This window comes from Athalia rosae, chromosome 5 (genome assembly GCF_917208135.1).
Source record: "Athalia rosae chromosome 5, iyAthRosa1.1, whole genome shotgun sequence".
Lineage (NCBI taxonomy): Eukaryota > Metazoa > Arthropoda > Insecta > Hymenoptera > Athaliidae > Athalia > Athalia rosae.
The window spans coordinates 1,577,895-1,604,498 of NC_064030.1; the positions used below are offsets into that span (position 1 = coordinate 1,577,895).

At 32.9% G+C, this 26,604-nt stretch overlaps 1 protein-coding gene across 16 annotated transcripts; it reads left to right on the forward strand.

Moving 5' to 3' along the window:
* The first annotated feature begins 718 nt into the window (after positions 1 to 718).
* On the forward strand, positions 719 to 20,461 carry LOC105691304 (ELAV-like protein 2). 16 transcript variants are annotated; one of them, XM_020855417.2, is made up of 9 exons: positions 719 to 809; positions 5,760 to 6,055; positions 8,315 to 8,436; positions 8,759 to 8,912; positions 11,187 to 11,225; positions 12,588 to 12,846; positions 14,757 to 14,798; positions 17,665 to 17,667; positions 19,524 to 20,461. In XM_020855417.2, exons 2-9 carry the CDS (start codon positions 5,860 to 5,862, stop codon positions 19,846 to 19,848), a joined length of 1,140 nt encoding a protein of 379 aa, XP_020711076.1. In that variant the 5' UTR covers positions 719 to 809; positions 5,760 to 5,859; the 3' UTR covers positions 19,849 to 20,461. The 16 variants fall into 16 exon arrangements, with proteins under 16 accessions (XP_020711076.1, XP_020711072.1, XP_020711079.1 ...); XM_020855413.2 differs by lacking the exon at positions 719 to 809 and adding an exon at positions 816 to 1,925; XM_020855420.2 differs by lacking the exon at positions 719 to 809 and adding an exon at positions 816 to 1,925 and having other exon boundaries at positions 12,588 to 12,819.
* Positions 20,462 to 26,604: the final 6,143 nt, after the last annotated feature.

Genomic DNA, 26,604 nt, shown 5'->3' on the forward strand with positions numbered 1-26,604 from the left:
TATACAACGAGGCGAGAAACAGTTGGCGTCAATCGTGAAATATACACACTATACATATAATACGCAATGCATAATACGGTACAGATGGTTCATACCGCATGCATCGAAAATGGCGGGATGAGGGGTGGGAGAGTTACTTTCCTCGCATGACAAGGGGGTAAAACTTGTTAGAGGGGGTCCAAGAGGGAGAAAGAGCGAGAGAAAGCTCGGGAGCAAATACAATGACAACGATAGTAATGATAATTGTGATCAAAATCATCACATTTCGTAATCATAATGATGGTAATGACTGTCTTCATTCATCATCGAAACAGGCGAGACTTGGGACGTAAAATAACGTGCCACTTTCTTAAATTGATAAATGAAAAAATCAATTTGCATCCATGGAACTATATGGAACCCTACAATCCTCCTCTCTCTCCCATACCTTTTTCTTCTCATTATTGTTACCACTATCATTGCTAACATCATCATTAAAATTTTCTTTTTATCGCAAGCTCTGTTCGAATCAGAGTCGCGGTTACCCCGTCAAAAGAGACGGAGAATTTTCTTTGATGGAGGAATTGTGAGGATTGCGGAGGGGGTGGAACCGACGGTTCCCTGGTGCTATCTATCTCTTTACCTCCGGTGATCGCCGGGGTGGTTGGCGTTGCCTCTTGCCGGGTTTCCGAAGTTTGACGGAGTTTACCGATTAGTCTCGAATCGTGTTCGTTTTTCCCCCCTGCCCGAACATTTGGCAAGGTAACAACGCAGGGAACGAAGGAAGAAACCGGCGTCGCTACCGCTAGCTGGTCGTCGGTGATTTTTCAGTGAGTATCCAGGCAGCCTCCGCCCCTGACGTGCCTCGGTCATTTCCTTTCATTACTGTTAGTAGAGTTATCGGTTTTTCCTTTATCGCGTCGTTTCAATCACATTATACGTAGACGCGTTAGTTTCCTCAGACCCGGCGTTTTGTAGATCAAATTATATTCGAATACGTCATATTGACGTGATAGAAAACAACGTACAATAATATAAGTAAATAAATAAACGTAATATTTATAAGCAATCCGTTAAACCACATGAGATGATGATTAACGTGATTGATAATAATATTGATAACTACGATACCAACGATCAAATAAAATTGTAAAATAACAAGACAACGTTGGCAATTGGATTATTGTTTTTCAACAATCGGTGAAAACTAAGTACACCCATAGTTTCAAACTTGAATAATATCAAGTAAATGATCCGGAAATAATTAACGATAACAGTAATATATGGTAATAAAAATAATCGACGACTTCTTTTGTTCTTCATACTTTTGTTCTTCGCATTCTTTCTTCTTCCTGTACAATTAAAATTACAACAAATAAACGAAACAACGATTAATAATTGATCTCGTTTTAGTTTCGTTTGTTCAATTGAATTTGTTGCGAGTCATAATTTGATTTGAATCGACTGATTATAATTAATTCAATAAAAAAATTGATCGATGACTTCGATGATTGAATTGTGTAAATATTGAAAAAAAATTAAAAAAAATTTGGTCATTCGAGTAATATGATCTGCACCAATAATCACAGATTAAATAACAAGTGATTCATACGTAACATCGAATTCGTTACGCTTTGCAATTATTAATATGAAACAGAAAATAAATAAGTAAATTAATTAAATCGAAATGAAAAATGAACAAACAAACAAACAATAAATGCTGATCTCCCGTGATTATCGCTTCAATTATTGTTATTATTGTCATTATTTTCAATTATCGATATTGAATTTTATTTCGGGCGGTGGTGCAAGGACGACGACGTAGTATAATTATAATATATTAAAATTAAAATATAAAATAACTACGATATCTTCGATACACACCCGACGTATAAAGACTAAAATATTTTTACTATAAAAATTAGTAATCGGAGACGAACATATAGGTATGTACAATCAAACATTGAATATAACAATTACGAAGTAGAAGTAAGGAAAAAGAACTCAACCACAAATGTGTATTGATATACACACGCAATTTCTTTTTTCTCGTATCTACAGAAAATATAAAAAATTAATTATTCGTCACGCGGTATATGAGTCACATATCTATATCTTCAATTCACGTATTCAAATATAAGTTCGAAATACAGGGATTATATTCAACGTAACGAATCAAAGGATCTACGTAGTCACGGGGTAATAGTAGGCAAAAAATCTTTCGTCGAGTGCTCAAAACCTTTTCGATTCGTTTTTTCTTTTCCCTTTCATTTCCCTTATGATGATGAAAAAAATTACATACGAATCAATCCGTGGGATGTCCCAGAATCTATGTTCTCCGCTACGCACATCGAGGCGGTGGTTTGGTTCAGGGGGGGTTTAAAGTTAAGGAGGGATATTCGAGAGGCAGAGATAGGTGGGCACGTGCGACCGTCGTTGCCCCAGACGTATCGAATTTTCACCATTTTACTATTATCATCATTATTGCACACGATGTACACGGTGGATCAGAAACAACGTACGTGCAATTCGATTTCCGACCGTAGGTAACTTGAATTTTGTCCCTCTCGTTTTTCATTCTCAATTTTCCGATTCCCTTTACATGGACGTCGCTGGCGTTGGGTTTAAGAATTTTCGGAGGTGTACTTTATTTAGATGTAATCTTCGAAGATTGTCATGGAAAGTTGAAATTTTACGATTCCCTAATTCATCCGAAGTGAAAATATGAAAAATTGTCCCTTCGGCATGAATCTAGACGAAACGACGCGCTTTCGTTGGGGGTGCCGTTTCTCCTCTTGTTCGTAGTTCGTTCGGTTTCGTCGTCATGGTCCGGTGGAGGCACATGGCGTTGGGGGAAGAGGAATAGGGAGAGGTGGGCGAAAAGGGGATGGGAATTGGAATGGGAATGGGGGACGCTGGGTGGGGAACCGCGGCGTGTATTGATCCGTCCAGCGCCACGCGATTTTCATGATCCCCGTCGCCATGGCCACCTGGTCACAGCGGAAGATCGTATCTATGTTACAGGAAACGCGTGAAAAAAAAAAAGTACTAATTTTTTATTCTATTCAAAGTTGATGAAATTTAGAATAAACTCGTGATCGATTTGAGAAAACGTACAATTTTCATTCTTCGTAAACGTATTTTTAGGTCCACCACTTTTACATTTTCCTTCAACGGGCGTTGGTTGATTGGCAACCTAATTTATTTAATTTTTTTTTGTTCGAAGTTCTTCGGTGTAACGGTACAGAACTTCTTTTACCCGGTTGAAAATTCTTGATTAAACATTTGCCTCCTCTACGGAACACACTTTCGAATTGTGCACCGTATTCCGCCCCCGCGTCGCCTTTAAATCTACAACATTTCGAGCTACTCGTACATAATTATGCGTTAATTTTTTTCACCAAGTCCGATACTCTTTCGAGTATCGTATTATTATTTGTCGGGCGATATTTCTGGGATCGTGTGATACCGCGGTGCGGTTTGTTGATTCTTTTTGTCCGAAAAAGGTCATCGAAAATCCGTAGAAAGCCCAACCGACGGTGGTACAACAAGTTACTTGTTTTTTTTTTTTGGTTTCCATCCTCGTTGCCGAAGAGATAGGAATACATATGAACATCTAATACAAACGGGACTTGCGGATTTGTGAATCATAGTTTTGGGATTTTTTAGTAGTAACAAAGTCGTGTTAGAGATAAGGGATCCCTCATAGAGAATAACTATGGTACTCGATCTAATAGAAACTCCCGACGAGCTACTAAGCCCAGCTATGTTCGCGGGTGCTGTACTGTGTTCTGTGCTTAGCTGTGCGAAGTTGTTTCCTAGAAAATGCGCAAAATAGATATTGCGTACTTAGTTCGGTATACTGCGTACACGCGTACCCATATTTATCGGATGTATTATACCTGAATATCCCAACATGGCCGTAATACATGTATTTCTTAGAGAAAAAAAAAATTGTCGCGATTGTCGCCGTTTCGATCAACGCGAATACTTCATCTCCGTTATTATGACATCGTCTTCGTAAATCTATACGAAGATTGGAATGAAAAGTTGATCGTTGTTTTCTCGTGCCTCCCGAAAACATGGCGAGAAGCGTAACATGTAGTTTATATCGTGTACCACGAATCTAGGAAAAGGGAAGGATCGAAAGCTGGAAAAATCGAGCATTGGAGATACCCGTGTCAGATGAAGCGATTGGTGTTTCGAATTTTTTGGAACTCTCGAATCTCAGTTCTCTCTACATCAGACTTTCGGTTCGTATCGCGTGAGTTTTTCGAGTCATGATCAGAAAGAGAAACAGAATGCGTTCGGTACGGGTAGGAATAGTAATAGCAACAGCAGCAGCGACTACCTCAATTAAAAATTCCACGAGGGTGGGTTTGGTCGTACATCGGGGAGCTCCGAGAGCGCTGCTAAAGCCGAAAACCGGAGCCCCAAAACTCGCTACTATACCGCTTCTGCAGGAAAGACAGCTGATATTACAATTACATATACGTAGGATATACATGTATAAATGCAGTGTGACGCCACTGACGGAGAAATATATCGTCAGGAAGGGGGAAGAAACAAAAAGAGAAAGAAAGAAAAAAAGAAAAAAGTAACCGTGCGTGTTGGGTTGACTAGAAATGCGAAGGGTGACCGAGAACGGCGTTTATATATATAGAGATTATTTAAAATCCCAGCGATCCGTAGGTTTTGTTTTTGCATTGGATTCTATTTCTCCCGATGAAATGTAAGAGAGAAATGCAGTTTTAGTTCCATATAATTAGACAATATTTATTCGTTCCATTTTCCAGTCATCCGATTCGTATGGAACTTGAGATCAAATCTTTTTTCAATACTGGGTAGGAATTATTTCATACGTACAGAGAGATTTTTTGGCGATATATTTATCCGATTATATATATACATTAATGTTTGTACGTGTATATTTTTGTTATACGGGGGTGTACGTTTGCAATGAAAGTGATCACCCTGTATAAGGTGTAGATGATGTGTATCGAGGTTGATATATTGTCGAAGTCTGCGCTATGGCAGCTGGATAAAATATGGGGTGGGGTATTTTGTAGGGGGCGCTGACCCCTCGGGGTTTCGACGACGAGTTAGCCGAGTCCTGGGGGGAGCGAGTGCTTGGGGGAGCCCTTTAAAGGCCGGCTGGCAGGGGTCGACGCTCGCAACGAAAGACCCCCTTTTCAAATTCAACCGAGGTACCACCCACGGAACTACGAAAAAAAAAATTATAAGAGAAACGGACGAGACAACGATGATTGATAAAAATTGTCTTGAAAAAAGAAATTCTCATCTTTTTCTATTCCAACGGTTTATTTTCCTTTCTCTTTTTGTTTTACATATTATACTTTTGTTGAAATCTATGCTGCGGCGGATGAATTCGGTCGATATTTCCCACCGATCAATATTTATGAGTAGCTATTTGTTTACTTGGCAACGCCGAACATCGGATAGAGATGAATAATATTTCACTCCTATCTATTTCATATTTTTCAATGCCTGTCGAATAAATTTCTTACCCGCCTTTCGCGAGATTCTCACTGTACCATGAACTGCGGAAAGCATATTTCTGATGTAAAATTCATCGAAATCAATGCGAATATATGGGCATTCAACCGAAGAACGTCGAGCAATCCTCGAACATGAAACATCAAAACGGTTCTGCAAATTAATTAACTTTGGGACCGATCTCACCGAAAATAATTATTAAGATAGACGAAAAATTTACTTCTAACAATTTCTAATTAACAAATTTTTAATTTTTGTTTCAGATTTGTGACAGACTTAGATAGTAAGCAGCAGTAGCAGCTCAATAAAAAAATAAAAGTAACCAGGAACATAAAGTAGCGAAGAAAAGGGGATATAATAGCAATGATGGCGAACGGAATGGACACAGTCGTTCAACAAAATGGGAATTCGGCCCTCGGTCAAACGTCGCAGGAGGAATCAAAGACGAATTTAATCGTCAATTACCTGCCTCAGACTATGACCCAGGAGGAGATTCGATCCTTATTTTCAAGCATCGGAGACGTTGAGAGCTGTAAGCTTATCAGAGATAAACTTACCGGTAAGTATTTCAGTGTTCTCAACAAACACTCGTTATTTTGTTCCTTGTTTTGTGCATCGAAAATCGACTAACGTCAATTCATCGACTCGAGTTCATTTTTAATTTGCGAAAATTCATGTCAAACGAGCGAGCTTAATTTCGAATTGAATCCTCGCCGCAACAACGACGGAGCAAGAGCCGAAAATCAGTTCGGAAAATTTCGCGAATATTAATTTTTGAACTTTTCTTTCTCGTCTCGGATTCATACCACTTCTTGAAAATCCTCCCGATACAAAGGACAAAGGATATTTCCTGGACGAAATATGGCAAAGGTGAAAAAAAATAAATACGAAACCAGTTCACAAGTTAGAATATGGGTCGAACGGGTAATCCATTCAGGCCGGATGTTTCCGAAGGGCAAAAAACTAAGGAGAGGATAAAAAATGTAATCGAGAGAAAGAGCGGCGATACAATGAACCCGTGTAACGCGATCTCACCTGAATATACGACGATATTCTCTTCCCCTTTCGCGTTTAAGGGGCAGCGTTTTTTAATCGAGTGGCGACATCCTTTAAAAGTTTGAACCCACGTACGCCGGCCACGTGGTTGTTCGCTGCATATTCGCCAGTTTTCAGATCTGGTCAGGAACAAAATTACAACTCCTTTTCTTCCCTCGCTCTTTTTTTTCCAATCGGTTGTCTCTTCTGTAGATTATATATATTGGTAACGAGGATCGAGGCAGCACTTGAGGTGGTAAGAGTTTAGATATCTAGATGTACAATATTTATGCGTGACGACGCGTTCTATATACCTAATCGCACATATGTGTGTTTTTAACCGCGCTATTTTGAGAACGAAAGAAGAGGGCGGGGGCGTCTCACTAAAATTGTGGAAGCTTTGCCACCGCGTGCCATCAAAACTTCGATAACTTTATTTTATTCTCCGGATTATAGAAAATTTCATTCTCATCTCCGCTTTTACCTAGAGTACATTCTTCATCCTATTATATATTTATAACTTTTATTATTTTTCCAAGTGAAGAATTACGATATGCAATATATGGACCATTATTGTATCAATGTTATCCATCGCGAGAAAGTTAGTAGGATATCTATGGAAAAATCTTATCCAAAGAAAGATAGAATTAAAAGGCAAAAGAAAAGAAAAGAAAATTCTCATTCTACTTATACACGTGTGTTTGGTCTCAAAGGAGAAAAAATAATAGAAATAATGAAAAGTCGTACCAACGCGACGTCTGACTTCTTTTTCTTTCATCAATTTTTCTTTTTTAATAGCACCTGATACTTTTATCGTCGCACGTAATGATTTCAATCTTACGTTACGTTATTATTAGCCAGGCTAGGCTATAAGTCTGGGGATAGGAAAGAATGTATCTAATATTAATAATACCAAATTGTTCGTTATACAGTTTTGATAGTTTGCCAATTCTGATGTCATTTTTCAGACTTTTTTTTTTTATTCTTGCTCTTCCTCCTTGCATTTGTCTCTTGATAGATGCCATTATGAAATGAAAAGAAACAAAAAACCGGATTTACTCCGCGTTCCTTTTCATAAATTCAAATAATTTGAAATAGGTACGTGCATATAGATTTTATATTATATGATAAAGTAAATCTCGTTATTCTGGGTAATACGCAAAGCTTCTGTTAGGAAATATATACGCAAGTATTATAATAGTAGAGTTTATCCGCTGACTGAAGTTGTCAACGATACAACATCGCGTCACTCTGCGCCAAATCTCTACCCACGTTCCTAGTTTTCTCTAATTCCCTTCGGGTTCTAGTTGGCTGAGAAAGGTGCAGCCGGTAGGTCCATTAGCTGTGGTTATAACATTCCGATTTGGCCTTTTCGCAGCTAAATCAGTTGTAGAGTATGTTTAAAAAAAATTTCACTCCAACGACACCCCAATCACTGTGCAATATTATCGTTAAGATGAATCGACAGATATTTTTCCTTTTTATTTTCTCGTTTCCAAAAATTTTTGGATTATTATGAAAAGCTTTTTCGATGGGATTTGATACGAATAGAAATTTTCAAATCAATAACTCGTGTGGTAGTTTTTTTTTAATGACGATAGAAAAGAAGTATATCGTGGATTATCGGCGTCTTTTCATTATCTCTTCTTCGTGAAAATCGCATCGTTCGATTGGCTCAAGTTGGATGGATTGACGTTTGTTTGATTCATTATATGCATACATATCTATTTATTTAATACACTTTTATTCCGCAATCAACTCATACTTCTATATATCGTATCAGATGTTTGTATGGTTGCAGGCCAGAGTTTGGGCTATGGCTTTGTCAACTATCACCGGCCAGAAGATGCGGAAAAAGCTATCAATACGCTCAATGGTCTGCGTTTACAAAACAAAACCATCAAGGTCAGTAATGTTTTGTATACTTTTTCTCACGTGTAGAGAATTGAAGATCTCGAAAGACATGACCCCTACAAGTGGGCAAAGTTATCCTTAGACTGAATCGTAATGCGAAATGAACCTTTTTAAAAAAAAAAAATCAATTGCAATTGAAATAAAATATTCCAACGAATACTAATATATTATTGGCCATTCTCATTCTCATGTCATATTTCATTTTTAAATGAGTATACGCCTCTATGCTGTACAGTTCTTCTCTCTTTTTAGAGATTATCGAAATTTCACGTCGATGAATATTCTTCTTCTATGCTCCGTAAAATGTTTTCAGGTATCGTATGCGCGACCCAGCAGCGAGGCGATCAAAGGTGCAAATCTTTACGTATCTGGACTTCCAAAAAATATGGCACAGCAGGATCTTGAAAATCTTTTCAGTCCTTACGGTCGGATTATTACATCACGTATACTCTGCGACAACATGACTGGTAAGCATCAATTGATATTGTTATTCCAAATATTATCATTACTGTCATTGCTATCATAATGATAATTATTACCATTGTTCTTATTGTTATCGTTATTATTATTACTATGAGAAGTATTATTTCATTAACAATAAACAAATGGAACGAATATAGTCTGCACTTATAATCGATCGGAAAACTTTTGATCAAAAACATGATAAAAAAAATTAAATAAAAACGCGGAAACAAAAAACATAAAGAAATTAATTGAACGACAATATAAAGATCTGGCTATGCAGGCGTTCAATTAGGCCATGGGGTATGATTTTATTTTTGTGGGTGGATCGGTGCGCCTTCTTAAAATATATTCAATACATCCCATGTCAAGTTGTTTAGAGAAGAAAAAAAAGGCGAAGAAATATATAAAATTGTAATTAATTGCATATTTTGATGTACTATATATACCTCAATTATCAGCCATACATTTATTCGAACAATTCTTCTTAGTTTTTTCACAATTTCGAGATTTTTCGTTGTAAATGTCTTTTCTGTTAACACTGCTGAAAAAATGCGTATTATCGCCGAACTATTTTTTTTGTTAAAATTTTGTACTAAAAAATAGCCGTAGCTAAGAAGCGATTCATTTTCAAATACCCAGTTACGCGCTCGATTATTTATTATTCAATTTTTTTCCTCATTCTTCTTTTGCTCTCATTAATTTTTTCAATCAAAAAAATTTTTGTTTTCTGTAACATTATTGCGTTCGATTCATTCGCGTAGCAAAATTTTATCAAGTTATTCGCAGCCTCATGGCCTTTTTTTCGTCGTTGGAAGATAAACGAAGGAGAAAAAAAGCGAAAAAATGAGAAAACTGTAACTTATGTTGGTTCTCTTGAAAATGATTCTATTAATTTCTAGAAATCTCGTTGCACTTGATATATTTTCTGCAGACGAACTTATTATTATTATTATTGTGGTTGTGGTTATTGTTGTCGTTATTATTATTGATATTATTGATGACGATGTCACTATTATTACGCATATATATATATTTTATTGATCGCAATTGAATTTCATTTATTAGTTTTAAGTTTCACTGAATTTATTCATAGCCTTAAAGTCATATTTTATAAGTTTATCGTTCACATACATGTAACCCATTATTATTTTGGCTTATCTTTTACATTTTCGTTACGCACAATTATTTCCATTTATTTTATTAAATTCTAATTCCCCATCGTGCTTATTTTCATTTCGAAAATTCTTTTTGTGCATCAATATTATAATTGTTGTTATTATAATTATAATTATGATTATTATTATTATTATTACCCAATTCCAAAATCACGAAAGAAAACCAAAAAGAACAAAGAGAAAAAAAAATGACTAGGAAAGTTAGAAAACAATTATGAATTTTACACATGTGTATGATAAACGATAAGACTTATGAAAATATTTCTCTTAGCACAAGAAAATAATATTATTCATTCAAATTGGCTCGCTTCTAATTTACAGTAGGTATATTAATTGAAACGATATGATGAGAAACAAATAAAAAATTAATCAGTTAGAGAGATTCACTGTTTAATACAGTTTGTTATACATCGTAGAGAAAGGGGTACGAAAAAAACGTGATCGAGGAAATGCTCGACAGATTCTATACAATATTAAAGTCGTATAAAAAATTCGCGATCCATTTGAAACAGCAGGAGACAAGGAATTCAGTACAGATTACCAAATACAGTGCGATTCTGGTGAAACCGGTCGCTATCCACGCATGCGTTTAAATATTCGAATCGGAATTTCTCGTTCTACGAGCGAACCCGAGCTTCGCTGGAGTCAGCGTAGCCACAGGCGTAGGCCTCTTGTTGATATCTACAGCTCTCAAGGTGACACCTTGCTACAAAACACCTACGCTGGTGGCTACGCTGACTCCAGCGAAGTTCGGGTTCGCTCGTAGAACGAGAAATTCGAATATTTCAACGCAGGCGTTGTTCGCAACCCGTTTCACCTGAATCGCACGGTATATGAAATAAAAAAATTCCGTTTTATCAGACATTCGTGAGTAAATTTCTATTATCCGGGGAAGTGTGCGTTTTTGAAAAATGTTCGAGAGTGAGTTGAGTAAAAAAGAAGAGAACAACATGCACGATGTTTAAAATCTATCTTTTGACTGAATACGGGAAAATGAGAAATATAGATTGGCGAGAAACAAAATTAGGAGCGAGCTAAAGTGAGATGTACATGAATTTGTTTGTAAAATAACGAGATATATGATTTCACGTTTCTGTTTAGTACGACAGTTTGTGACTGGCGGCGGAGACAATTTGCCCGGTACGTAAATCATAATTTTTCATTTTAAATCCTCTTATACCTAGTTGAATAATTATTTTTTTCAATTATTCATTTATTTACTTGTTTGTTTTTTTTTTTTATTTCTTTATTAAGAAAAATTTCTTCCCTCAATTTAATAAGTTGTTAGTTCGTTTTGAGCCAGCAGTGCGCGTGCTTCTTTCAGTTTTTTTTCAAATTTCATTCAAGAATGAACATGCGAAAAATTTAGAACACATAACAAATATATTATCGTTATCACTATATGTAATTAAACCAAATGAACAAAAGTTATCGATAAAAGAAAAGGAAAAGAAATAAGTCGAAAATCAAATTTCACGCGTAGAGTTATATTTGAAAAATATGAAACACGAATCGATTCATACGCGCACCGAGCCACTCGCTGTATAAATGATATACATATACATACATTACACATACGTATACGTGTGATAAGAAATGAAAGAAAAAAAAAGAGAATTAAATTAACACATAGATTTTTTCTATAGTTTAGAATAAATTTAAGTCCATAAATATACATACTATATGTACGCTTTTTAAAAATGAATCCATTCAACAACTGGTGTAATGAGTACTCTATATTACTAAATGCTGTTAATTTATTCTTCTTAATTTCTGTTTTTTCGATTGTTTTTTTCTTTTCTTTTTCTTTTTTCTTCCTTGTTTCGAAATTTTTCTACAATATATCGGTACATGCTATTTCATAAAATTTACATCCTGTGATTTGCAATTTATAATTGAAATTAATGGAAAAACTCAACGCCTAAGCGACAAAATGAGCGTCAGAAAAAAAAGGATGTAGTTTTCTCTTGCTTTTTAAAAAAAAAAAATTCACCATTTCGTAACCGAATGATAAATTGCAAATAATCTCCCTGATGAAAATTAATTTTTTTTCCATTACTGATTTGATTAAAATCTGGTGCTTGTTGATTCAATTTAACATAACTATGCGTCTTTTTTTCTTATCAACATATAATTTTTGAAAGTTATTTTTTTGTGGGATTTTTCTTTCAACTAGAATGAAAATGTTTTCGTTCAGCTGCATATTATGTTTTCTAATTCTTTTCTCTTGTCCAAGCTAACGATTTCCTCCTATGTTAATCAATTGAATATATTTAATTTGTCTTTCCACTCTTTTTTCTTCATTTAACCGCATTGTACATACGTACATACCTCTATATATATGAATATATATATGTTGCGAAAGTTTTATTGTTGCAATGAATGAATATTTGATTGATAATTGAAGTATTAATGATTCGAGTCTTTTTGGTAGTTTGTTTTTTGACGCACTAACAATAAACCCTTCGCTTACGCTGTTGCCTCTGTCTGTGACATGGACAGGCCTGTCAAAAGGTGTCGGGTTCATCCGTTTCGATCAACGCGTTGAGGCTGAACGAGCGATCCAAGAATTAAATGGAACTATTCCGAAAGGCTCGACCGAACCCATCACTGTCAAGTTTGCGAACAACCCGAGCAACAACAACAAGGCGATACCGCCCCTTGCTGCCTATCTAACACCACAGGCAACACGTCGTTTTGGTGGCCCGATTCACCATCCAACCGGCCGCTTCAGGTACATTCCACTGTCGCCACTATCCAGGTACCTACTCGCCTCTACTCGCTCTACCCAGAAACAAAAAACAAAACAGAAAAAAGCATAAGCAAAATCAAAAGCAAAAGCAAAAGCAACTCGTCACTGATTCGTTCGTAATTGTCGTTATGTGCAATTTCAGTTTCATTTCATTCTTCAACTCTGCGAATGCGCAGGTACTCGTTTCTATTTTTTAATTATTACTTGTTTATCAATTTCTTTTACTTCAATATTCACATTGGTAGCTATAGTTTACGAGTAATAAAATTCGAAAATATTTTCCGAAAAGTTTTTCTCACGTCACGCAAGATCGTTTTCTTGAACATACGCGTACATTGCCCGCGCGGTGTAGAATCATCGCGAGTATTCGACCTCACGATCACTCGATATATTCTCGCCGGAAATCCAGACGGAAATTTATTTTGAACAAAAAGTTCAACAACCATTTCGACATCCGCACTATTCACGCGTTCGCTGTCAGCAGTTTTGAATCTGTACGGGGTGTCGAAAATGACGTGCGTCGTCGCTTCACCGGACGATTTTGTCATTTTGAGATCGGTGAAGATCTGCGAAGATCTTCCCTCGAGCCAATTTCAACAAAAACTAGAAAACGAAGGGTCACTTAGGACTTGTTACAGTTAGAATTTGTTTAAATGCCGTGAAATTTGAACCCTGCATTTCGAAGTTGGGATGGATTTTGCGGTTGCAAGTTTTCGCAGATATCTGCCGTACTTAAATTGGAGAGTTACACGCGGTGAAGCGATAACTAATAATTTTTTGTAACCTTGTACAATATTGGAAAGAGACACATTTTTCCCGTGATTTCTATTGGTGAAATCATTTTGAAACTGCCCGGTAAACCCGCGTGTATTAATATACGATTTTTGAAGAATTCTCGTACACGATTTTTGGAATTTTTATCATTTTAATTTTGGTTATTTTTTCCTTTAATTTTATTGCTTACTTTATCAGTTATGAAGAATTTAAGGCGCGTTATGATGCTGAATAAAAAAATTTTATGCTGATTTTCTTTCCTTTCTATATTCTTCGTGCATAATTGCAAACACAATTATGATTCGAAATATTCCTCCGCTCTCCCAATCCTCGCTTTGTATGTTTTCCTAAAAAAAAAAGAGAGAAAAAGTTTATCTATCTAATGGATGAACACTCTTTCATTATCCTTCATCTTTATTAACCTGGTGGTTCGTACAAAAAACAACTAAAAAAAACAATTAAATAATTGAACGTTCTAGAATCCAGTCATAATACTCCTTAGAATTATCCATCACATAACGCCAACGAACAGAATAATCTTTATATATTTTATGAAAAATTTTGATGATTAACTTTTTCCAAGTAGGACATTTTCTAAGACGTTCAATTATTGGTATATAAGTAGAGCACGGAGGAGCAAGGCACACAAAGATCATTTTTCTCTCTTTCATTTCATATTAATTTATTTAATTACGGTTATTCATTTTTGCTGTTGATTCTTTAATTTTTCATTATTGAAAATTACTTGAAAAAAAAGAACTTTACTTATTATCACTTGATTTCAATTATTCGAAATCATATTGTATGACGTTTAATAAAAATTATTATTTTTTTTTTTTTCTCGTTTAATTGATCTTCCTCAATGACGTTTTTTTTCGTATTCTATTGGAAAAAATTATTTAGGGAAAGAAAAGTATTTCAAAAGAAACAAAAAAGTAGAGCATTTTCTAGAACCATCAAAATTTTTGACTTTGATGTTTTGTTTTAATTTTTTCAACATTTTTGTTATTTGAAAGTTTTTCTTTTCGTTTTCTTTCTTTCTTTGATTCAAGAGAGTTTTTTGTTGCCTAAAACTTCATCCGTTATGCCAGCTGCCTACACGATAATTCGGATCTCTTATGTTGTTGTTTTGTGTTTTGTTTTAGCACTGGCAAGACCATGCTTGCCATTAACAAAGGCTTACAGAGGTCAGTATTATTTTATATTATCCGTTTTTTAGTTCGTTTTGTGTGGCTTGTTTCGTCGCTGTAACAAAATTAAATATCATATATATGCATACTGTACATCTATGTATGAATGTATAGGCAAACGAGGGGCAATATGGGGTGACGGGGCGGATTGGGGTACCCCAAAAAGCTTGTACTAATTTTTCATCAAATGATCGAAAAGGAATTTTCAAACATTCTGGATTCAAATTTTTTTTATTTCTTTGCTCATGGATTCCTTGACTAACCCATATTGCCCTGCGTTCCCCTGTATATATCTATTATACGTACACATATACAATATACTACGTATAATTATAGGTATACCATTCACACGTATATGGTAGTATACATATATAAATTTTATTGTATTCACGTTTTTGATTTTTCTTTCATTCTAACTACTCTCATCTTCGTTCTTCTTTCTCGTTGGTTTGTTATCCAATTTTTTTTTCCTTTGACGTCTCTGTATTTTCTACGATTTTAGAGAGTATGATTTTTTTTTCAATTTTGTTCTCCAAATTCTTTATATCAAAACATATAACGTAATGAAAAATGAAAGGTTTGATTTTTTAAAGTATCAGCCAAAATATTTATTTTGTTGATTAAACGGTGCGCATTTAATTTTGTATGGATCATATTTTTTTTTTTAATCATTATTGAAATTATTGTATGGTGACATCAATATGTGTATATAAGTATATATGAAAATGATTCCGAAAAAATTAACAATCATATTCAGTTAGTAGATTTTTTTTCCTATAATCAGTGACATAACTATGATAAGTATACCGCGTATCCCAGCGTTTACACTGCAATGTGGCTGATTGCCTGCCGCCACGTTCATTCAAGGAGCGTGGAACCCCTGGATACTGCTTTATAGCAGAGGCCTGTAATTGATGTCAGGCAATCAGACATACTGCGGTGCAAACGCTGGGACACATGGTATACCCGTCTCAGTGAATACATATAAATATTAAGAACGTTCAATTACGTTGTATGTATAGAAATATTGTCCCCCTTTATATAAAAATCAAATTATATATTTATACAGTAAATGAGTGTACATATACATAGGTATTTTGGTAAAACAGGTTATACCGAAAAGAGGTGATTGGTGGGACGTAATCAATCCACCGAGGTTGTGCACATTTTTATTCTTTTCTCTTTATTCTTTACTTTTTTTTTAATTTCTTCAATTCTTTATTATCATGTGTGCGATTGATTTTTTATATTTTTATATTATCATAGATATATTAAAGTTATAAAATGTGTATCACGTAACTATATAGATTTCATGTAATATTAAGAACGTATTTATACATATATATCAAGGTGGTCTGAATAAAAGTGAATAATTTTAACATCTGGATACAAGTTGAACGCATTATCGAATCAGGTGTAAAAATTTATATCATTCGAAAATTGGAATTATGAAGATTTTCTTTTGAAAAGAATTTTTACAAAAATTTATCGCCGGATGATAATAAATTGGTCGTAACGGGATATGCTGAATACGATAGAACAATTTTAGTCGGTAGTTATTGATAAATATTTTACGATTGAAATTAAATTTTGGAAATTTCCATTACGTTTCTTACCTAAATATTCGAAGTTCCGCGTTGATAAGAACATCATTTTTTTCTTCATGTTTCCATAGTTTATTTAACCCGATATATCACTCCATGAGCTGTGGATTTTTTTTTAATTTTTGTCGATTACTTTTCTGAATAACTTTTACAAATTTTCAATTACGAAAGTCTAACGGTTAACATTTCATGCCATCATTCGTCATCATCTCCTGAAAGCAATTTTCGAAAACTTTTTCAAGCAATTGTTGTTCTGTAAAGAAAGAACATTTTTTGTTCTTTGGATTTTCATCCTGAAACTCATTTCCCTAGTTTCCGCGGAAGGAAAGTTTCACAGTACAGGATTCATTCTGGTGTACAATTTTTATTCATATATTAAAATTTTCCGCTACTTTTAAACGGGCTAACCTTGTTTATATAATCAACTAGAATCAATAGAGTATACTCATTCATAATTTTCGTGTACAGCCCCAGGGGCAATGATGGTTAAGCGTATTAATTTTTATTTATCAATTTTCTTTTTCAAGATCTTTATTTTTCATTTCCCAAATTTGTCTCCGTCCATACATTATCTATATAAATTACACGTATAGATGAAAGCCAAAAGAAATCTACCCAAATGTGTATTAAATTTTTTTCGAACGATGTTATATATCTTAATTGAATAATTAATTAATTAATTATAATTATAATTCATAAATATTCGATTAATTCATTCATTCATCTGTAGTACAAGCTTGATCTTTTTTTCTCTTTTTTTTTCAATTTTTTTTTCCAACAATAACTAACATTAGTTAGTTATAAATCATATACGCAGCGTTCCTCGGAAAAGTGGCCACTCATCTGTAGGCCAGGCTATCGGCAACTCAACGTGGGTTTACTGAAGACGAAATTTTTCACATGCGTGATCCTCCGTCGGACTCATAGAATGAGCTTTTGAAAATTTGATTCGGGACTGCTGATACCGGCGAAGGTTCACGTACGTGAAAGAATTCGTGGGTTAGTTAAGTAATGTTAAGTTACCGATAGTCCGACGATGGACTGGCCCCCGTTCCCGTGGAACGCTGCGTGTAAAAGAGATTGAGAAAAAAATCACGTGTTATGTTGCACATTTCTCTGAATATGTGACTAAATTTTCACTTTTTTTTGTACTTTTTTGATAAATTACATATTTTTTTAATGAGAAAAAATGTCATCTCAGCGATATACCTGAGTACTGACCGAGATGTGCCTATTTTAACGCGGCTTGTGACGTCAAGTAGGTATGTAGATTCATATCTATATATACATTTACATCACATATTTATATATTTTATTACAAAAAAAAAAAAAAAATTAAAAAAAAATATTAACGTTATATCCTAATGTTTATATACCTGTATATATATAAGGTTATTTTACGCATGTGGTTTTTTATCGCTCTGTTTTTGAAGAAGTCAACAAAAAAAACGAAAACCATAAACAAAAAAGTTTTCTTAATTGAAAAGCACTTTGATTATATTTGTTATAAAATCAAATATTTATGGTACATATATAAGTTTTATTGTATCATGTACACATGAAGGGTATTAAAAAACGGAATATCAAACTACGTTGAACAATTTGAAAAATCAAGATCGACGGTATTTTGATAAAAAATGTTTTACCAACAATGGAAAAGTAGGAATATTTTTTTTTTCAGAAAATTAGATCGAAGTTTGTCTAGTTTTTTTTTTCTTTCTTTTTTAGGATCATCATTTTGACTTCTGATTTTTAATACCCCATGTATTTATAATTATTCTATATACGTCTATGTTGTTATTCTAATTACTTGCAACGTATATTTTTACAAAAAGTTTATCTTCTTACACTATTTTTTACTGTAAAGCAAGTTTGAGTCTGACTGATATCGAGGCCCAAAAACCAGAACGACGTAATCCATTCTTTTTTCTCTTATTTTCTACACATTTTATCTGATAGAAGTAAACGAACCGCAAGTACATCAAAAGTGCATTACTTCGAGTCAAATGTGGCTTACAAAAAAATTTGTCATAACACCAAAACTTGAATGTCTTCGAAATCTCCAATTAGATTAGTTTCGCACAATTTGAAACACCATGGCCAGAAATTGAAAAAAATCCAAAATGATTATTTTGTTATATTCTAGGGATTGCCCTCAATGGCGGCATCCACAGTTTTTAATAGATTTCGTCAATCTAATTTTCAGCCCTCGATGATACATAGATACTATACAGTTATTTTCTTAATTTATTATACCCAGTTATGTATATTTACGTCGCGTATATCATTTTTTTTTTTTTATGTTACTTTGTCATCTTTGAACACCTTCGGCGCATTTAAAGACGCACGCATGCAGGTGCAGAAGCTAAAAACTACACACAAATGAAGATATAACAGAAGAATGAAGAAAAGATTGATCGACCCACGAAGTTTCATTTGTTTGTCGTCTCATCTTCTGTTTGTATATGGATATATTTTTATTTTGCTATTCGATCCGCTGTTATAAATTAGTTTGCATCGCAGTCATTCTTCGGCAACCAGAGAGTTATGCCGTACGAAACGGAATTGAACAAGTTAAAACGTTGAATGCTCATGGAATATAATGGCATTGCCATGCGGAAAAGTGGAACCAAAAACCGGTGTTACTTGGGGAGTAAGATCAAACGAATAACGGCTCTATCGTTAACATCCGCTATCAATTTTACCGTAGGATCGAATCATTTCGGAAATCGATTGAATTATGGAATTTTTGTCATTCAGATGAAACTCTAAACAACGTTGTGGCGATTGGATTTTTTTTATATCCTAAAAACTAACTTATCCCGTCAATTCGTATGTATATGCGGGAATATGTCGAGTGTCGACCCATCGCATCTGTTTCTCCAAACATCGCAAAGCCATTTTTTTTTCAGTTCTCGTTTATAACAATTTTAGTAATGACGACAATGATTACCAATACAGTTGTTATTTAATAAGTAGATGGTGAATAAAGTCGAGTTCAATCGTATCGTAGAATTGAGGTAAAAATAGTTTGTTGACGATGAACGTAGAATAGAGTCAAAACGCATCAAATGAAAATGCATAATTCGTTTGACACGGTAATTCGTTGATGTTCCAGGTACAGCCCGCTGGCGGGTGACCTTTTGGCGAACTCGATGCTGCCGGGAAATGCGATGAACGGTTCAGGGTGGTGCATTTTCGTCTACAACCTTGCTCCAGAGACGGAAGAGAATGTATTATGGCAGTTATTTGGTCCATTTGGCGCCGTCCAATCCGTTAAAGTAATACGAGATCTACAAACAAACAAATGCAAGGGTTTTGGTTTCGTAACAATGACAAATTACGAGGAGGCCGTCGTTGCTATTCAAAGTCTTAACGGATATACGCTTGGCAATCGTGTTCTTCAAGTCAGTTTTAAGACGAACAAAAGCAAAGCTGCGTAGGATGAAGGAATCAAGGCCTATCATCATATCGACGTACTAATACCGCTAAAAAAGCGACAACAAATTTCCCACCACTACCACCACCACCATAATCTCTACAATCACCAACTAAAACAAAAACAACTACAATTCCGTCATTATAATGAATTTTTATTCAAATGTTTAACGATTTCTGATACAACTACGGTAGTATCGCCACCACTAACAACAATAAAAACCACAGAAATGAATCGACGGACAAGTAATATTTATCAATATCCTCAATGTTACAATAATATTACTACTAAACCTTATACCGTACTAACATTATCATCACTTTGCCCAACCGCGATAAGGATCAGCAACAGAAGAAAAATCAACAACAATAATAACAATTTTAATATTAACAATAATTACACTAATATTAATACTAATACTAATGATAATGATAATGATAATGATAATAACAATAACATTAATAATAATAATAATAATAATAATAATAATAATTGCAGGGCAAATATTAATACCGGGGTTAATATTTATACGTTAATTGAATTATTACGTAATAATAATAATATGAATGATTACAATAAAGTCAAAAATAAAGATAATGATAATGATATTGATAACAGAGGCAACAAAAAAACCAACAAACAATAATAATAATAATAATAATAGTAACGACACTCGATAGAATTCTACTCTATATATACACAATATATATATATATATATATTATATATATATATTATATATATATACGGTAAGATTTATGAAATTAATTAAATATACAAACGCACGCGCGCACACGTACACAACCACACACATACACGTACACATACACATACACATAAACATACACACATCCATTATTACATATATGGTAAATTTATATACATATTTTGTATATAGGTCATACGTGTATACATACAATATATACATACAGTAGTCAACTTATATAATATATATATCGGAAACTTCTTCTTTATTGTCGTGACTAAGGTGGGTGTTCTTTTCTCTAATTTGTTTCTCTTTTTTTTCACTTACTTTCGTTGACTGAATATATAATCTTAATTAAATTATATATCTTTTCATACATAATTAGAACAACGTGTATATGTAAATGTATGTATAACATGATCATATTCTAGTTCGAGTCAAGCGCTCTTATAGCATATTTCTTTTTTTGTTTGATTAGCGAAAATTTTTTTTCTATGCATATATCTGTGTAATTACTTAGGAAGAAACTAAATTAATAATTAATGAATAGATGAACAAAACAAACAAACAAACAAAACAAATGAATAAATCGGTGCTGCGGTCATTTTTATTAACTTATATATCGTTAGATACCTGACGTTTACATAATATTAACAAAGAAAAATTAAACGAAAATTAAGAGTAATAATAAGCCATCAAAATGCAGGAATTATCCAAAACGAACATCTGAAAAGAATAACGAAGTATCGAGTGCAAATTAAACATTTTTAATACAATTTGGCTAACGTCGATTGAGAAGATGAAAAAAACAGGAATCACGATGTTGTACAAGAAGGTTGTAATTATGGAAACCCTAGCTGGTAAGGTGAATGATAATTTAAGGAGAAATAACCAGAAAAAAGGAGAAAGTAGCGAAAAAAATAATCTACAAAGGAAAGTGTGATAGATGGATAAAATGGAAGCGATGTATTATTATTTATTATCATTATTATTATCATTATTATTAGTATTATCATTTTCATCGTGCATAATATTATTTATCATTATTATCTCAAATTATCAATATTTATGTTATTGATATTATGCCAATTGTCAGGATTATCTGGTAATATTGGTCAAGATACTTGAAACTGCGATTGTATTAATGAGTGAAATTGAGCGATCATAGAATCCTGTGACAAGCAAATGTTACAAGAAAGCAAGAGAAAGAGAGAGAGAGAGAGAGACATAATATTTAATAACGATCATCTCAATACGAAAAAGGAGTGGCAAGGGAGGGAGTAATTAATATTATTGATATTGATATCTGGAACATTGCACATTTTTCTCGGTTTTCTCTGTTTTTTTTTTCTATTCATTCTTTTTTGTGAATTAGGGGAAAGTTTATCATGGGAGGTAATTACTTCTGAATTGTGTGAGAAGAAAAATAGTTCTCTCCGTATAGGGAGGTAGGCATGTATACCTATATATATACATGCATATATACAGTGAGATCTTATACAAAAAGGACAGTTATGTAGATTTTCTAAATTTTTATGCATCGCATCAAAAATGTATCCTATTGAATATCGTTAGAGCGTGAACGGATGTACGATCAAATATTTTTATCGTTTCCAGGACATTTGATCAGAAAATTTGTTTAATTGTCCCGTTTGTTCGAAATCTTTTTCGTACATGTATTAAATTTCAAACTACGTGTACAAGTACAGTATTAAAAAAAAAAATGGAAAAAATGCAAGACAAGTATATGTACAAGTACATGTATATATTTTATATACATGTATTCACATCGGCTATTATACGATGAACAATATACACGCATACATCTGATCAAAAAATCGATGGTAAACGAAACAAAAGTTTCAAAAACCGCATAGGTTTATCGCTGTGAGAAAGCTACCATGGAATTTTGTGTTCAATAAAAACCTCGTTTGAAAATCTTGATATCCATAAGGATAAGGAAAGAGCGAGATCAAGAGGAACATGTACCGACACATACAAAGGTTATAAAACCACAGGAAGTAAATCTTTAGGTTCAACAAAATAAAATGATAAATAAAAGGATTCGAATTAAAAAAAGAGAGACACAAAGAGAGTGGAGAGAGATGTGGAAAAGAAACTACGACGAGAATGCAAACGAGGTAGAAAAACAGAATGACAACAACGTTAACAAAAAATAAAATAGATCAAGTTGAAAAAAAAGGATAAGGGAAATAGCGTTACGTAAGATTAAACGAACAATGTCTGATACATATGTATATACATTGATTTAATTATCGTAAATCCTGTATACGTGTATGTTGAAGATTTTTCCGTTACTCTTTTCTCTGCTTCCTAAACCTCTCCCTCTCCGTTCCCTTTCGCCGTATCCTATTCTGCGAGAAAAAGAAGAAGATGCGATATAATCTTCTTTGACACTCGAAAAACTGTGATATCTTTCTACGAGCGTGAATTCTGTGTATGTAATATAAAATTCATATATACCTGAGAAGAAGGAACAAAAGAAGACAGAAAAAGATTGAACGGAAAAAAAACCGAAAAGAAAACCGTTTACCATGTATACTATTTGCCATTACGTTTTGAAAAATAATTTCCTCATTTATCTTTGCGAATTAATCAATCAGTAATTTATTCATTGAGCAACAATAAGAAAGAATTGAAATAAAATAGAAATAATACTAACATTAAATAGAATAAGGAAAAAGAAAGAGAACACGAATATTAAGTCATAAATATTTGTACAAGAAAAATGATAAGATTAATTTTTGAAATTTTCATGGTTAAATTACGTATTGACGAAAGGAAGGGAAAAAATAAGCGAGTACGAAAAATTTGATACAATACAACATAGATGTGAATCTAGAGATTACAGATTACATACCACGTACACATGCATTCGCGCTTACATGATGTGTGGACGTATTTGAAAGCAAAAGAACAAAATAATCCTAACAATAACAATGTTAATAACAAAACCAACAATTATAATAGTAATAATGATGATAATAGTAAAAATAGTCAAATTGGAATTACCAAACATGTAAGAACAATTCATAAACAAAAGTAAAACCAAACTGCGAATGTTGAGAATATGAAAAAAGTAAGAATATTACATACGTATGTGTGGTACATTCACGGCAAAGGAATTGAATTCCAAAAATTGTAATCCAAAAATCTGACTTATTCGTAACTATTTATCATGATTAATATTATTTTCATTGGTAGTGCAACTACACTTGTCTTTATTATTATTATCATTATTACGTTTCTTATTATTATTATTGTTCTTATCGTCATTTTCATCACCATCATCACAATCATTATTAGTATTATTACTATCGTTATTCTCAAACATTAACAACGAGCCTGTGTACATTATCACGTTTTAAGTGCGCGGTATAAAACTGAAAAAAAAACAATAACAAAAAAGTAAAGTGACGGTGGACACTTAATCGAAACAGTGACGGAATAAAGCAAACACGAAACTAGTCAAAGTAACTAGAAGTTTAATTATTAATTTAATAATCGATGTGACATACATATATATTATATCAATCTATGCGTGTATATGGATATGTATACATATAGGAGAAAATGAAAAAAAAAGCATAAACGAAACAAAAACGTAAAAAAAAATAAAAAAAAAACACGAAAAATCATTAAAAAGAGAATAAAAAATAATATAACGATGTATACACGTATAATTCATAGAAAAATTAAAGTTAAACCAACAATTTATTAGTAAAAAAAAAATCAGAAGAGAAATGCCGGAAAAAAACCATCAATGAGAACGGAGTGTAGAAGTTACAGCAATCACGAGACTTTGAAGAGTAATGAAAAAAAGAAAGAAAAAATCACGTTTTGATTCAAACTCGGATTCGAATAATTAATTTAATGAAAATGATGTCACAATCGCAATGTAGTTATTATTATTATTGTTATTATTAACAAATCGCAAAACGACGTGTAATGGAAATTACGTGTTTGAGTTGGTTTTCTTTTCCAACTTTATCGGTGTTACTCGAATCTTTTCTTTCTCTTTCCGTCTTTTTATATCAGTCTCTCTCTCTCTCTATAAATTTGCATCTATACCTATCCATCTATCTATCTGTATATCCTACTTTTTTCTTTGTTTTCATTAAATTATTGTTCATACCAATGGCGATTATTGATTCATACGTACACGTATATTATACGCTCTATCAATATTAACATTAATATTGATGTTATCATTATGATTATAATTACCATTATTATTTTCATTACAACTACACGTAGTGGTATACCAACATTCCAAAGATCTAATAGGTATATATTATATAATTGATAATATAGTATTTATAATAATAGCATATTAACCGGCTCTAGTTAATAACATTCATTATTTACTCCGCAAATAAATTTCTTTGCTTGTTCACTATCATTAAATTAGCAATGATCTGATGATTTAAAACAAAAAAAAAAATGATGACAAAAAATATTTTTGATTAGGATTACCTGTACTACTTATCTATTTACTTATTTACATTTCAGTTATGATTGCTTTGCTTCTTTTCAATGAATTTCTGCAAAGTTAGGCTCTGCCATTATTGTACTTAGAACGTCGCGTATATTAATCGCTGAATCATAAATTGAAAAAAACAAAAAAAAATTGAAAAACCAAAGATCAAAGTAATAACGATGATAAATAATCATTGGGAAAAACGATGTGTAGGCACATTCATGTAAATTATTGTACAAAAAGAATTTTCTTTTCTTCTTTAAGAACCAATGATAAAAGTAATTAATACAAAAATTACTACCATACCTAATCTATATACACTTTGTATTTGTTGTGTGTTGTTACGATATACATATTACAAACACAAAATCCTCTAGTAACATGTATATTTTTATATATGTATACGTATTCTAGTCCACTCAAAAATCATCATTTGCGAGTAAGAAAATATTCAGATGATAGATAAATGAATAAATCATCGATCACTATAACAATAACGACAACAACAACCACAGTAACAGAAACTTTAACAACTTTCACTACGAACGAATGAATAAATATATCGATAAAAAAATTGATGAATAAATAAATAAATGATCGAAGAGAGAAAGATAGATAATTATAGCATACAGCTCACGTTTCTCAATAATAATAATAATAATACTAATAATGATAACCATGAACAACAACTACAACACCGGCAACAGCAACAGCAACAGCAACAACAACAACAACAATAATAATAATAATAACAATAATCTCAACAACGATGATACGTTTGATGACACCGAGCGTGATGTGATACGCGGGTATGTGGAAAGAGTGAAGTCAAACATAGCATGAGAGATTGTTCAAATGCATGCTGTACGATACACGCCAACGAAAATTTTACGAACATTTCACGCGCTGTACACACGCACATATAAAGTATCAACATTTACTTCAGTTATTTTCGTTCATGATTATATTTGTAATTACGATTATTATTATTATTGTTATTATTGTTATTGTTTTGTTATCATTATTATTATTATCATGATTAGCAATATTGTTATAAATATTTATGGACGAAAAGTTGTTCGAATGACATAGGTGTTGAAGAAGTAGCGAAGAAAAAAAATTAAAATACAAAAATTTAATTCAATTGAAACTAAAATTGAGAAAAAAAAAACCAACTCAACTTTAATTACAATGGTTATTATCGATCAATGAAATTAAAATTTGAATTGAATTGAAGAGAGAAGGAATAAAATATAACAAAATGAAAGCAAGCTATACGTGCGTAGCACTTGATGGCCGTCTATACTTATTGTCATTATTATACATGTTTTACTTACATGTATATATTTAAATATATATATTTATATAAGTATATAATGAATTTGTAATGTCGATTTGTAATTGTCGATTGTGTCTAGTCTGGTTTATTACCTTCACTATATTATCATACTAATTTATTATTATTATTATTATTATTATTACTTTCTTTCCGCAAGAATTTATGATTTACTTAAGATATTGGTATTAACATTACTATTACCATTATTATTATC

Excerpts from the sequence above, each read along its gene's own strand:
- LOC105691304 (XM_020855417.2), top strand. The coding sequence starts at position 5,860 with ATGATGGCGAACGGAATGGACACAGTCGTTCAACAAAATGGGAATTCG. Across the intron at positions 6,056-8,314 it reads TATCAGAGATAAACTTACCG|ATGTTTGTATGGTTGCAGGC; the intron begins GTAAGTATTTCA and ends ATATCGTATCAG. Across the intron at positions 11,226-12,587 it reads CGGCGGAGACAATTTGCCCG|GCCTGTCAAAAGGTGTCGGG; the intron begins GTACGTAAATCA and ends TGACATGGACAG.